Source organism: Panicum hallii, chromosome 5 (assembly GCF_002211085.1).
Source record: "Panicum hallii strain FIL2 chromosome 5, PHallii_v3.1, whole genome shotgun sequence".
Taxonomy (NCBI): domain Eukaryota; kingdom Viridiplantae; phylum Streptophyta; class Magnoliopsida; order Poales; family Poaceae; genus Panicum; species Panicum hallii.
This window is the reverse complement of record NC_038046.1, coordinates 18,284,055-18,298,453: the sequence shown is the minus strand read 5'-3', so window position 1 is coordinate 18,298,453 and position 14,399 is coordinate 18,284,055. Positions and strand designations below refer to the sequence as shown.

The 14,399-nt window shown below is 44.2% G+C and overlaps 1 protein-coding gene and 1 long non-coding RNA gene across 3 annotated transcripts; both read right to left on the bottom strand.

Moving 5' to 3' along the window:
• Positions 1-4,552: 4,552 nt before the first annotated feature.
• Positions 4,553-7,260, bottom strand: LOC112891842. The gene is made up of 3 exons (XR_003228613.1): positions 7,159-7,260; positions 5,975-6,853; positions 4,553-4,686 (listed from the first exon to the last, which is right to left on the bottom strand). It is a non-coding gene; the product is annotated as an uncharacterized LOC112891842 (long non-coding RNA).
• Positions 7,261-7,921: 661 nt separating this feature from the next.
• LOC112893285 (protein HEADING DATE 3B-like) lies at positions 7,922-13,905 on the bottom strand. 2 transcript variants are annotated; one of them, XM_025960527.1, is made up of 5 exons: positions 13,361-13,429; positions 11,858-11,908; positions 9,928-10,871; positions 9,479-9,530; positions 7,922-9,370 (listed from the first exon to the last, which is right to left on the bottom strand). In XM_025960527.1, the coding sequence occupies exons 3-5, from the start codon at positions 10,734-10,736 to the stop codon at positions 8,402-8,404; spliced, it is 1,830 nt and encodes a 609-aa protein (XP_025816312.1). In that variant the 5' UTR covers positions 10,737-10,871; positions 11,858-11,908; positions 13,361-13,429; the 3' UTR covers positions 7,922-8,401. The 2 variants fall into 2 exon arrangements, with proteins under 2 accessions (XP_025816312.1, XP_025816311.1); XM_025960526.1 differs by lacking the exon at positions 11,858-11,908 and having other exon boundaries at positions 13,361-13,905.
• Between the last annotated feature and the right edge of the window lie 494 nt (positions 13,906-14,399).

Below are 14,399 nucleotides of genomic sequence, written 5' to 3'. Positions count from 1 at the left end.
TGAAGAAGCGGATCAGCTCATTTTGTGTTTACACAGTTGCAGCCATGCCTAGACCTATATGTGATGACTTGCTGCTTCATGCAATATATTCAGCTGTTTTATGACCTGATGCTCTCAGCATCAATTAACTATCTTTTGGATACTCTTATGGCTGCAAACTGTGTTATTTCCTACTTAATATATTAGTACTTCCTTTTATTTGGATCAATATTCCGAGCTACCTGCTAAAATGTTCGGTAGCTACTAATGCTGATCCTCAAATGTAATATATGGCTTGACAGAACCTGTGGGCTGCAGATGCCATTCAATCAGCGGTACGGTACTGCTACTGCTGCTGTTAAGATATTCGCATGAGACAATTGCTATGAGTTTGCCTATTGTTCAAAGCATTGTTGTACTGGTTCCTAATTTCTGCATAGCTAGGTTTTCTTATCTACTTAAAACATTTATGTAATTTCTATTGCTGCTATGTTCGGTTCCCACATTTCTATGTTTCTATTTGCTATCTTATGCTATATTTACTCATGTATATGGATATATTTTGTTTTGAATCAAGAAAGTGATGATATGTTCTAGTATCAGATAATGTATGAACTCATCTACTTGCTTTCAAGTAAAGCTATCCTCCGATCTGAATTGCTCTGTTCTTCCTTGCCACTGCTCTTTGCTTCTCCAATTCCCCAAATTCCTTTCTCCGAATCCTTTCCCCGCTACCAGCTGCTAACAGCCCGCCACTCCTGCTTGGTCTTCGGGCCCTCTTCCACGTCCTCATGATCCACGGGGGCATCCTCCTCCGCATCCGCCGCCTCCTCGCTCGATCGGTCACCGCCACCCGTACGCTCGCGCGGACAGGTCCATCAGCTCCGTTGGCCACGCCACGTACTGGCCCCGCTCCTCAACGGCCGTTCCCGCGTCGAGGGAAGCCACGGCGCCGCGCTTGTCGACCTGTCGTCGAGGAACGCTTGGAGCTGGCGCATGTTGTTGTCGCCCTCGACGAAGCGGGGCCGGCAGCGTGCCGCGCGCGGTGGCACTGGCCGAACTCGTCGGGGCGGTAGGCGAGGACGCGGGACCCGCCGAGGCAGAACGCGACATCGCGGACCGCGGTTGGTGGGGTCGGATGCGCTGATGGCCTGAAATTCGGGTGCGGCGAGAGAGGCCCTCCTCGAGGAGCGGAGTGCTCGCGGCCGCGCAGCGCGACGAGGCCGGCGACGAGGGGCGCGCGGAGGCGCCGAGGCGTCGGCCACGGACGAAGGACACGGCCTCGTGCGGAGCCATGCGCCCGTGGTGTCGTCTCTGTTCCTGCCGGGGTGAGCAGCTGGCCGGCGTACGGTTTCGCGGGGGAGGAGTGGGGGGTGAGCTCGCAAGCGTGGGCGACGGCGGGCTCGTGTTGCGAGGAGCCAGCGAGCGGGAGAAGAGAGTGGCAAGCGGGGACGACGGTGACGGCGAGCTCACGTGCGAGCTGAACTGCTCGCGAGTGGGAGAGGGAGAGGCGCAAGCGGTTATGTTTTTTCTGATTCGGCGAGGCGGTGGTACAAAGGCGGCTGGATGGAATTAGCAGCCGGATCCACAAGAGGCACACCAATTAGAGAGGTAAATGTCTACTTTAATTTGTTCTTTTTAGTTGTAGCGATTACTATCCTCAAGCCAGATAACTTTTATAGCTCTTATAAATAACTAGCACAGTGCTCGTACGTTATTACGGGTAATATAAATTTTAAGATCATGAATTTTATACCTTTTCACTTGTGTATAATAGACATACATAATACCATCAATTTTGTGCTCGTTCATTCCGTGTACAGGCCGTGCCGTGATCGTGTAAGGTATTGTTTGTCTAGGTTCCGATTGAGATTCCGATTGATTTGTTTGGGTTCCGATTAGAACTCCGCTTGATAGACAAGGAATTATTGCTTGCTTTAATAATATATATAGTAATAGTAGAGACTAGAAAGGCGATCGGCTTTGCCGCGCAGGCCTATATTTCCGATCGTAGTAGCGTAGTTCATACATGCTTTAGTTGATTCGTAGAGTGATAATTATTGTGTGTACGTAAATGTACAATTTTTTAAGCAACGTAGGTAGGATAAATCCGTCGCCCTATTAGTTCCGCATAGGTGTCATGGTCCGCGGACCGTTGCTACACCTGGTATATATTTTAGTCACTCTGTCGTTGTGTCACTATTAAGTAATATATTATGTTGCGTATCCAAATGGAGCTATGATATTTTGTGGCTGTATTTATTATGGTGAAAGAAGGGGTAAAGTTATTTATTAGGGAGGGTGGAGCGTAATTAGGCGGTAGCTTAATATAGTTGTGAAACGAGGAGACTTCGACTTTGAGTCATAAAATTTGGCAATCAATAGTCGTGATGGTATTTTCTTTGAGAAAACAGAGGTTATATTAGAATATGGCCTGTGCTACTTTATTTATACTTTATTTATGTGAGTAGCATTAGAAATTACGTATTGCTATATGGCTCGTACATTTTTTTAAAAAAAATAGGGTCTCAAATTGTGGTAGGCTAGTTGTATAAAATGAGCAGGTTATTTTTTTAAGAGTAAGTATCGTGAGGTGGAGCATGAATTGATTGTATGGGAAAATAAGGTTTCTTTTGCGAAACCGTGAAAAAACGGACCACGAATTAGTTTCATGAGCAAAAAAAGTTCTAGTTTGTAAATTTACAAAAAGAAGGATTGGTCTGTGGGTTCATTTTATGAAAAATTCAAGGTTTCTTTTGTAAAATAACCGAAAGCAGACTACAGGTTAATTCCAGCAAAATTTGAGGGGTTTTGGAAAAACAGTTAAAGGGCCCTCGGACTGCGGGTTGATTTAAGTAAAATTCGAGGAGTTTTGTGAAAAAATTGCAAACTTCTCCAGATTGCGGGTTGATTTTTAATAAGCAGAATGACTTTTTTTTTGCAAAAGATCCGAGATTCACAGTATCTGGGCCATCCACCCGGCCGATCCAACGGCTGGGAAAAACGCGCGACGTGGCCATGCTTCCCGACCTTCTTGCGGTGCGTCAATCGTATATAGAGATTTCTTCTTTCGAAGGAACCACGTGGCAGAAAATATCTGTCATCATCACTTACGTCATAGCTAATGTATAAATAAGTCTACTAGCTAATAAATAAGCAGCTCTGACTTTTGATACTTGATTGGCACATCATGTTTGAGAAGTACTATAACCTCCTTTGAAGTCAATATTTGCGGAGCAAACAAGTACTATAACTTCCTTTGAAGTCAATATAAGCTTCTGGGAACGAAGGATCACCCATACTATAGTTGACGTTTTGTTTAAAAATTGTAACGTAAACGGCGGAGCAAACAGCATGCATGCATGCAGTATCAGGTTCTTTCTTTCTCTTTTCATTTTCATAGGATATAGTATAACATGGCACGATCTTCTAAATAACACTTTCACCATTTATTTATCATATATTATATTATTTATGGTTATAAACTTATATGTATGGTAAAAATATATTTGATTACGAATCCAATCGTATAAAGTTTACATTATAAAAATAAAAAATTAATAGGTAAATTATTGATCAAAGATTGCAAAGTTTGAATCTTAATATGTGTGTGCGCCTTATAAAAGTAGATTAGATGGAGGGTACATATATAGCGCTTCAATCAAACACAAATTAATGTAAATAGGTCGTGGTGTGATCTGATTACGCCACAAAACAATCCAACCAAACACTACCTAAGTGCTAGCACGCTCAAACATACATTGGAAGAAACTGTTTGCATGTATACGGGGGTAGAGAGAATTCAAATGGAAAAGCGAGATGGAGCAGCTACTGATCGCACTGGGTGACTGCCATGCACCTTCTGCTCTCTTGAATTTACTCCAGTCGCCTAGCTAGATTGCAAAACTGAATGCAACTTATTTTACTTTACATTGTTGAGGACTATTTCGTGTGACTGCAAATACTTTCCAAGTAATCATTCTGCAATGTGACATAGTATACGTATATCCAATTTGCTTATAGCAATCACTTTAATTTGCAAGGTCTGAAGGAATATGCCCTCTCAAAGAAAAAGCCCAGTCTGCATGCAAGGAATACATGACGCAGAATTCTATAAAGACACAGAAACCGTGAGCTCCTCGCCAAGTTGGTACGACGAACCAAGTGTATCTGACGCAACTAGCAGCCATGGGTAACGTCTAAACACAGGCAATTAAAGCTAACTGAATTAGAAGCTGATCGAATCAGCCATCGACCTATGTAGACTTCTATATCCGCGTGCCGATATCGATATCTTCCACGCATGCGTGATGGCTCTTGTATGGGTATGGCCTCCGCTTTCCAGCTCTATATATCCAGTCGCCGCGCCGGCATCTGACGATCTATCTAGTACTAGCTCCTCCAATAGAGACCTTGCTACAGATAGCAGCTTGCTCTGACCCTTCAAAACCCGTCGCAAAGAATGGCCTCCGGCGCCAACTCTTATCTGAAGGAATTAACCATCGCCGTCGCTTGCATCGTGCTGGTCCTTTCTTCTTCCGCGGCTGCGCAGATGCTGTGCTGCAAGTGTGACCAGTACTGCAGTTCTTCAACCGATGGCTGCACGAGCAGCTTCTGCGGCAGCGCCTGCGGCAACACCACGTCCCCCGGGTGCCTCAGCTGCAAGCAGGCGTACGTCAGCAAATGCAAGAATCTCTGCGTGAACTCCTGCATGGCCAACTGCGTTAATTGCTGAACAGTTATGCGTAGGTAAAGCTCGCTCGCTACTATATATCAAAATACCAGGGATCCGTAATATAGATAGCTAAATAAAAGACGATTCCAACCTGCCGCTGTATATGTGTGTATCTTTATGTATATGTAACAAGTTGAATGTTATCTTTACAGTATGAAACTTTTCCCAATTCTATCTCTGTGTCATCTTGTGTTCCTCTTCCTCCAAATTGAACATTTGACATATTTCAAAGATAACCAGCAAGGTAAGACAGAAAATAGTTCAACTTGGTTTGACCAAGACATGCAAATGAATATCCATTTAATCTTGGTACAGTACAAGACCATAGCGATATAAGCATCATAGTGAATAATAACTACAGAATAATTTGATCTTGGAGCCCAAAATCCACTTCAAGTTGTCATCAGATATCATATTGGTCCAGGATCCACCTCCAGTAGCCATTGCAACTTTGCACATACACTGAAGTTCAGAGCACTAGTTCATAGCACACATGCACTGAAATTCAGAGTCCAGATACACTGAAGTTCAGAGCACTAGTTCAATGTTAATGTTCAGAAATAAGATATGCAGCTTGGGATTTCAGATAGCCTACCATCTCCAAAAAGAAAAACATCATATAGTGCAGCCTTCCTTAATTTTCTTTATCTGAATGTATTCAAAATAGACTACTTCTCTAAAAACAATTGTATGCAAAATAAGATCTATACGTATGAGCAAGGATACTACATACTGGAAGAGCCAATCCAAACAGACTATCACCAAGAGTTCACGGTCACTAAGGACAGAAGCGGATCGGATTCGCATGGAATCGGATTCAGATACTTTTTACCATATTTTAACTCGAATACGGATATGGATTCGGATATTCTCGAATACGAATGCAAAATGGATACCTCGGATTTGGATATTTACTCGATAGGTAAGATAATGTTTAACTATTTTTTATTGGTTATGGAAAATAAATATAATTTTTTAATAGATTCAAAAAATGGATACGAATAGTGTCGCATATTATCGAATACGGATGTGGAATCGGATAGAGAAAATCAATGAAAATCGGATTCTGATGTATCCACTTTACTACCGTATTAAATTCGAATACCATATTAAATTCGAATATGAATACGGATATCTATATTGATATTTAAACGGATACATATATACGATATTTCGGATATCCGTATTCACATTTCCATCCCTAATGGTCACCAAGAGTGCAAATTGCAATGAAAAGAAATGAGAAGAAAAAAATCTTACCTTTCAAGATGTGGCCATCGGCGTTGCGCCTCTTGCGGTGTTGTCGATGGAGGCCTGCCTGCTTGGCGTCGAGCTGGCGTGGACGTATGCAGCGGAGGGGCACTCGCCGGCAACGATGAGTCGGCGTGGCAAGGTCAAGGGCCGATGCTGATGGGCGGCGATGTACCTTGGGAGCCCCGGAGCCTTGCAGATCCAGGTGGCGCGGGAGGGGCGGCCCTCTTCCTTGGAGGGTGGCGCGGTGAGGTCGGGTCAGCGGTGGGCAGCGCAGGGAGGTCTAGGGTTTTGACGAGGGAGGAGTCGATGGAAGAGGGGAACGAGAAGGGGAGCGGCGGAGGATTGTCGCGCCGGAGGAAGTTCCATCGCGTGGGCAGGACGGAAGGGAAGCGGCGGGGCAGGAAGCGCCGTAGCGCGGAAGGGAGGAGACGCGGGCGGGGGAGCGAAGGAAAAGGGGAAGACGCAGAGCAGGGGCCTCGCTAGCCACCCATGGGAATAGGGGCCGAGAGGGTGAATTTCCAAAGGCTTGAACAGGGATCTGCTTGCTGGAGTGATTTTTTTTATTTTTACTTTTGATCCTTATTTTGTAAGTAAGGGTTGGAACAGAAGTTTTACTGAAGTTGCTCTTATGACGAAGGTAGATGCCCTCGTATATAACTCTGGTATTAACATGAAACCTTATTGTTGGGGCGTATCTCAACCTCCTGAAAGACTATTTTCTAGAATCTTGCAGGCTGCTTTCGTGATTGCAACCTTTACTTCGGTACGGACTTGTAGTGTTGAAACCATGCCTCTTCCGGTTATCTACTCTCATCTTCATAGACATTCGGATGCACCGCTGTCTAGACCGCGAGACTCCGAGGGATCAGAAAGATGTGCTACGCCCTGCAAGAGATAATTAATGAATTAGTTAAAATGTCGTAGAATTTTTCGTAGAATTTTTGCTGGAGTCACTTGCCTAATTTGTACGCAATTAACTACATCCATTTTAAACTAAAGATCACTTGGCCGAGCTTTATAGAAAGCAGAAAGAACCCCTCTAAGCGAACTCCAACAGTAGCGAAGCACCGGTCAAATTTAAGATGTGGTAGGTAATGAATTTGAGCACGAATTATCCGGCAGATCATAACAAAACATGATAGATGAATATATATGTGCAGTGTATTTGCAAAAAAAATAAGGTATGGCACCTGCCATGAGAGTCCTCCACTGTCTCTGTGCAATAGGGTAGTCTCGAATCTCAATGACGGCCGGGCTGCGGCCAATCAGGATGACGCCGACCTCGCTGTCATAGATGTCGTCGTCGTCGTAATAGTACCACTAGCGGCGCGGCGTCACGACTCTAAAACTTAAACGTGATTAACATCTAAAAAGAGCATCATAAGCATAATTAGTGCATAATGAAGCATCATGGACATTTATTTGCATGAGTTTAATTACTTTTTTTTACCTTGTTTGAATGTACATTTGTGAAGGAAGTTTAAACTTTGTCGCCTGTACAGGGTCTGTTTGGATAGGTTAAAGTTGAGTGCTAAATTTTTGTATCTATTAGCACTCAAATCTTTATTAAAGTTTTTAAGTTTTGACTAAAGTTTAGTCTATGCCATTAGCACTTCTGTTTGAATGAACTAGTGTTAAAGTTTAGAATTTTTAAACATTAGCATTTGAATCCAAACACCTTCCAGTGGTATTGCATTTGACGGCAAGAAATGCTGCCAATGCGATGGCGCGGGGTGCACACCGTGAGCTCTGGAAGGTGTGGTGTTCAATTCAAATGTCTCAACTGAATTGCTTCATCATTCACTTCCACATCAGGCCTGATACATAATCTGACAAAATCTTCGTTCTAACAAACGGGAAAGGTCAATATTGTAGGAATGGAAGAACTAGTGATGGATACATAACAATCCAGAACTTTTGTTTAATCCACAAGCAATGTCCAGAACAGAGACAGGGCAAAAGATGGTTCCAGCATGATAATTCTTGCAATCCGATTCATTGCCCAGAAAGCCTTACGGTTACATGCTTGCACAGTTACTGTACAACATAGATAAAACACTGAAGTGTACAGCAGTCTATACTACCAGTAAACACCAACCAGTCTATCCCCTCGTACCGACAGGCGTTTCTGACTGCTTGTTCCTATACTGTACCACTCACTGTCTATTGCATGTTACAGAAATACTGCTGGTCAGCTGAACACAATGGAAGGATCCTATATATACCAATTCCAGTCACTGCACAATCATGAAAGGCTCATAACTTCCGCGCCTTGACTTTGGCACAGGCTCTGCATTGCAACTCTACAGTGAACAGAAGATCGTATCATCGACTCGACAACTATCAGGTAAGTGCAATCACTGGTCACAATATAGGAGCTACCATAATATAGAGCTCGGGACGACATAACAGTATATGGTCACCATTCACCAGCTACAAGTCGTTTTGTTGCCTCTCCATCTGTATTGACTGGAAAATCCGTGCTGCAGACTCCGAAGCAGTCTGCGCGTTATGTGGGACAACCCTGATCACAATGTTCTGTTGGTCCCGGCTACCGTATGAGGGCTGAGGCTGGGCATTCCGAGCTGGAGCCGTGGGAAAAACTGACACCGGGCCACTTCCATCAGCTTGAACTTGAATCCTATCAAAAGGGCTACTGGCACTGCTGGCTTGCGGCTCACTGTCCCTTGACGCATGAAATCTCCAAATGCCACTCGGATGCGACGTGTTGCACGAGATCAGTGACTGCTGTTCCATGCGCCCATGAGGCTGTGGCGCACCAGGATGTCTTCCTTGCTCGACTGCAGATGCTGGTGCCCCTGGGTTCATCACTGGCATACTGAAAGGCGGGAAGTAGTTCATATGCATGGCAGGAGCACCAGGAGGGGCCATATGTTGTGGCTGTTGAGGCATAGGAACACCATATGGTGAAGACGGGAGCCTCAACGGAGTACAGTTGGCATAAAATGGAGTCAGCAAACTTCCAACTGGGGGACAAGGACCAGCATAAGGCTTATAGACAAGACCTTCAGAGGGAGACATAACTGGGACAAGCCATTGATTCTGTGGTGGATTCATGCCCCAGTCATTCTGTTTGTTATCAGGAGCAGCAGGCATAGCCAGAGGGTTGCGTGTGAATGTTTCGTCTGTTGCAGCTTGGTCCTGACAGTTGCCCCCAAGCCCATCATCACAAGAAGGGGATGGTGGGTTTGAGTCGGTGTTTTGTTTTGATAACTCCGGTTGCTCTAGAGTTAGCTGGATATCATCCTTGTTTGCAATTGACACAGCTTGCACTTTCAAATTTCCTTTAGGCAGTTTGGTCTTCTTTCCCACTAAGGCACTGCCAAGGACAGGATCGCCTTCAATAAGCAAATGTGGAGATGCTGCAATTAACTTCTGCACCTGCACAAGATTAGGTTATAATTACATCCTGCACAAGATTGCATCTGCTAGCTAACCAACTTAAGAACTGAAAAGGATGAAAGCATCATTTATTTTCTGAAGACTCACTTTTATCAGCTTATGAAGCTCGAATACTTGGACAGCAAAAACCCTCTGCTGACTGTAGAGTTTAGACAAAACAAAGTGTGAAACAACAAAAAAAGAACATTATACAGCAATTTAGAAAGAAAGAAAACGATATTCAATGTATCAGTCTAACAAGAACACATGTAGTGTTTTTTTGGATGAAATTGTTTGCTTCTACTTTAAAAGAGAGTGAAAACTAAAGGCATCGATGATTTGTACTATATATACAGTTTATTTTAAATTTAAACAACATAGATGGGCAATGAGAAACAAACAAAGATACATATCATCTTCATGTATTCTTCCTGTAAGACAATCAGCTGAAAACTAAAAGAAAATGGAAATAACTAAAGTGAAAAAGAACATGGACCTTTCCTAATGAATGCTAAAAATATGTGATACAAAACAGTTACTTAAGCCTGTATACTTACTTCTGAATAGCTCTTCTAACCTTCCAGAAGTGCTTTGGACCAATAGCACCAACAAGTTCATCCGGAGAGACCTCCCAACTAGGCATGCATTCCACCGAGTCATCAGATAAATCATCATTTTGCTCTACATTACGATGTCCTCGTTTTCTCTTTGCACCAGCTTCCCGCAAACTTCTTTCCAGTAAATTAGAATTCTGGTTAGAGTTATTTAAATCAGTACTTGGTTTACAAGGCACTGTATTTCTAGTTGTAGACTTCTTTGCTGCAATAGAACTTCCATTCATTCTTGCAGGTTGACGCCCGCTATTCCCAAGATTTGGATTATCAGAACTATTTGTATGGCTCGCATTATCCCCCATTTGACATGTTTTAGCATCTTTCTTTTTGAATTTTTCTTTGGATGCCTGAACAGAAGAACTTTTTTCTTGAACTTCCACATTTTTTGACCCTTCTACTGGTTCTTTCTCCTTAGCCTTTGGATAGCTCATTGATCTCATATCAGATTCGTCGATTCTCTCCAAGTGCCTATTCACAGCATTATAACATTCTGCATATGATTTGGGCATTGAAGGATTTTTGTGTGGATTTGTAGCAGATAGTGGCCTTGATTTGTCTTGAACCCCTGCATTCCCTTGAGTAGAACATTGAGAAAATATGGGAGAACAGATGGAAGGAACCATAAATTCATCATTATTGGCCACTTTCTTCACAGAAGAATTCTTAATGACGTTGCCCACTCTATACTGTGAGGTGCACGCGGCAATTGATTTTGAAGCACAAGCGTCATTGTTCTTGGTCTGTGAGGACATCCTCCCTGATTCTCTTCTTGTGCTATTATTAGACTGCCCATTGATAGAGTTTCCTTTGAACTTTTCAGATGAACGAGCAGGTTCATTTGAAGGTGCATCAAAGGGCTGGAACAGAGGCCGGTCATAACTATAAACCTGGAAGGAGAAAGTGTGTCAGCACTTTTAAAATTTTGATGAAAATTTGTTACGGAATGCTAAGTTCCTATCCATGTTTGCCAAGGCCCATCAAGTGAGGATCCCTACATGCAAACTGGTAGACAGCACCTTCAACGTATACAGGAACTTTCATTTAAAACTAGATTAGAGGTGAGAAATGGAATACCCAATGGTCAAAATCTCAATTCTTCCATTGTTCACTGCTCTACCGAATAAAAAGGTGAGAATAAAGACAGAGATACAAGACTGGAAGCAATCCTTGTTTCTTTCCTTCGTTTTCCCCTTTTCCTATTTGCCTTTATGTCTATGGGAATCTAACTAGCCAGTACCTACAGCTTGAACTTTTGCCATTGATTCTTTTTGTCTATAACTAGTTTTCTACTTCCATATTTGCAAAGTAATTGGTGTCTTGCAGGTGGTTGTTACATGTTTACATCGAAATATTCTTCTAGTCCAACAAACTTGTAGAGAATAGGACAGTCAAGCGTATCGTTGCATTACACATATTAAAGATCATAACAAATAAGACCAGCAAACCTGTCCACTTATGTACAACAAAGTACACATCTCAGTAAATGAACTTTCTACAAAGTTTGGTCCCAAGCAAGTTACAAAATGGCTAGAATGGTAAGACGGTAGCTGAGCTCAAGTGAGTGAGAGCCTACTCAATCCAAAAGCCTGGCTACAAATCCGCTAGCTTGGGATAGCCATAAGAATCTGTCCACACAACCGGCCCAAGGGAAATGGAGCCCCAAGGGAATTTGTTGTGGACACGCAGATCATCCTCTTGTGTGCTAGCAAACATATACAGTGTGGTCTTGGAGATAGGGCAAATGTGTGTATAGAAAGGTTCATAGGCTTAATATCAGGAATTAATTATCAATTCCATATATTTCAAGGAACTACTTGCCAAGCAGCAAAATTTGGAGCCTAAACTGTAACAAAACTACAAAAGGGAGGCTCACATTTCAGCCCCAGAGAGAAGAGTATTGAGAAAGGTACACCAACGACACAACCTGCTTGGATAACACTAGCAGAATTAGTCAATTAGGAAATTGTCAAATTGACAGCAGCAGAGCAACCTCTCCTCAAATATTTCCCTACACACATAACAGAATCACTCATTATCTGAAGGCATTTGGGGGTCAGTGTTATTTCCTTTTGTTCAGTTACCTCTGATGGCCACAGTGGACTAGCACCTAAAATCATACAATCTTACAGGTATTTATTCAAGTATGCAACTATGTACAACTTGCTCAATTTGCCAATTACTATGAACTCAACTAGCGACAAATAATACGGTAACAGGGGGTGGATAGACCAATTCTGCATTCCTCAAAATGGGAACCTGATCCTGAAAGGGTGACAACTGGAAACTAAGTACCCAATGAGCAATTGACTGCGCTACCCCCAAAAGGAGGAGAGGGGGTAGATCAGGGACAGAGACAAGACTGCAAGCAACCACTGTTTTCTTTTCTTCTTCTTTTCTTTCCTTTTTGCCTTTATCTCTATGCGAATCTACCTATCGAGTATCTATGGCTTGGACTTTTTGCCATTGATTCTGATTTCTGATTGTCTATCATAACTAGTTTGCCACAGCCATATTTGCAAAGTAATTGATGTATTGTGGGTGGTTCTCACACATTTGTACTCCGGAATATTTTCCTGTCCTACAAACATGTAGAAAATTGGATAATCAAGAATATATATTAACACGGCATACATAAAAAATGAGCCTGCAGATAAGTTTGTTTCAACCACTAGCTTTTTCTGCTGATTGCTGATCATTTCCCATTTACTTCTGGAACTGTTTATTTATGTACTACAAAGCGCACATCTCGGTGAAGAAACTTCCTAAAAAGTTTGGTCACACACATTTCACCAAATGGCTAGAATGGGGAGATTGTGGAAATGAGCTCAAATGAGTGAAAGCCTCAACCCAAAAGCTTGGGTCCATGCCAGGAATTAATTCTAGCATTTGAAAGAATTACCTGACAAACAGAAAAATTTGGAGCCTAAGCTCTAAGGCCAGTACAAGAGGGAAGCTCCATCTCAGATAGAAGAGTACTGACCAAGTCATGCCAACGACACTTGCAGCCTGCTAGCGACGTAGCAGCTATGGATAACACCAGCAAAATTAGGAAGGCTGACAGCAGCAGTCAGCAGACATACCTCTATGTTACTTCTTATCCTAGACACGCAACAGAATCACTGAGTATCTGAAGTGCTTACGGTAACTGTTGTTTCCATTTGCTCCGTTACCTTCGATTGGCCAGTGTGGCCTAGCTTCTAGCTTCTAATCATACTATGTTACTGGTATTTATGCAAGCGCGCAGCTACATACAACTTGCCCAATTTGCCATGAGCCCAACTCAGCGGCAAACAACGGACAGACAGTGTTCTGCATTCCACGAACCGGGAAGCTTGATCCTGAGAGCAAAGGGGAAAAAAATCAGCGAGCGGCTGACCTGGCTGGCCGACGTGGAGGGCACGAGGCTGCCCCCCGCGGCGCGGGCGGAGGCGGCGGAGGAGCTGAAGCGGCTGGACGGCACGGTGAACTGCTCGTAGAGCGCCATCTTATTCCTGGGCGGCGCCCGCGGGCCGCCGCCCCTGCCAGCGTCGCTGACGTGGAGGCGCGGGAACAGTGGGCCCATCACCTTCCCCTGCTCCTCCCTGCCTCCCCCTGGTCCTGCACCTCCCCTCGTCATCCTCCCCGCGGCCAGGAGCCAGAGCGCGCCCGTACCAATCAATCAGGCAGCCAGCTCGGAGCGAACGAAGAAGGCGGCGAGCGAGCTCAGACAGAGCGGCAGCTTCGGCAGCTTCCTCCCCGTCAGGGCCGGCCACGAGGGAGCGCGGCGCTCCGGCGCGCAGCTGCTGCCGCGGCCATGGCGGCTTCTAGAACTGAGAGGGGAATCAAACTGGGAAGCGGAGAGGATTGGGAGCGGCAGGGAGGAGGAGGGGGGAGCGTTTGTGGCCTCGTGGGATTGTGGGTGGTGTTTTCATTTTGGGGCAGGGCAGGGCCTTTTGTGATGCAGCTTCTGGATGCCAGAAAGAGAAGGGGAGCGGAGGCGGGGCCCACTGTGAGAGGGAGATGGAAAAGGGCGTGGACGCTACGCTCTGTACACCAGAGTGCCCGTGCTTCCACTGGTGCGCTTTTGCATAGTGCTTGCTCAGGCCTCGGAGACGCGGGTGACCGTGTCGGTTTTTGGGGTTTCGTTTGTTTCTTATTTTTAGCCATGATGCGACCGTGCTATTGCCATGTCAACTTTCCTATTTTTCTATTTGTTTGGCGCCAACACGTTTTATCTGAGTCTAAGAGTTACCATCGACGTCGTAGTAGCGTCACTAATAACCGTAGATATTATTCTGAACCTACCTATAGCACATTCACTGTTCGCTCACTCCATTTTATAGATGGTCAAACCGGGTGTACTCAATGGGTGATGCAAAGTCCAACCTAAAGAAAACATGGCGTATACTGTGTCATGCTTGAGGCGCAAGTGTGTA

Bases quoted from the DNA above. Each gene is read 5' to 3' on its own strand.
- LOC112893285 (XM_025960526.1), bottom strand. From the start codon at position 13,600: ATGACGAGGGGAGGTGCAGGACCAGGGGGAGGCAGGGAGGAGCAGGGG. The intron at 9,531-9,927 runs GTAAGTATACAG...TAAACTCTACAG, and splicing joins GTTAGAAGAGCTATTCAGAA to TCAGCAGAGGGTTTTTGCTG. The intron at 9,371-9,478 runs GTGAGTCTTCAG...AATCTTGTGCAG, and splicing joins AGCTTCATAAGCTGATAAAA to GTGCAGAAGTTAATTGCAGC.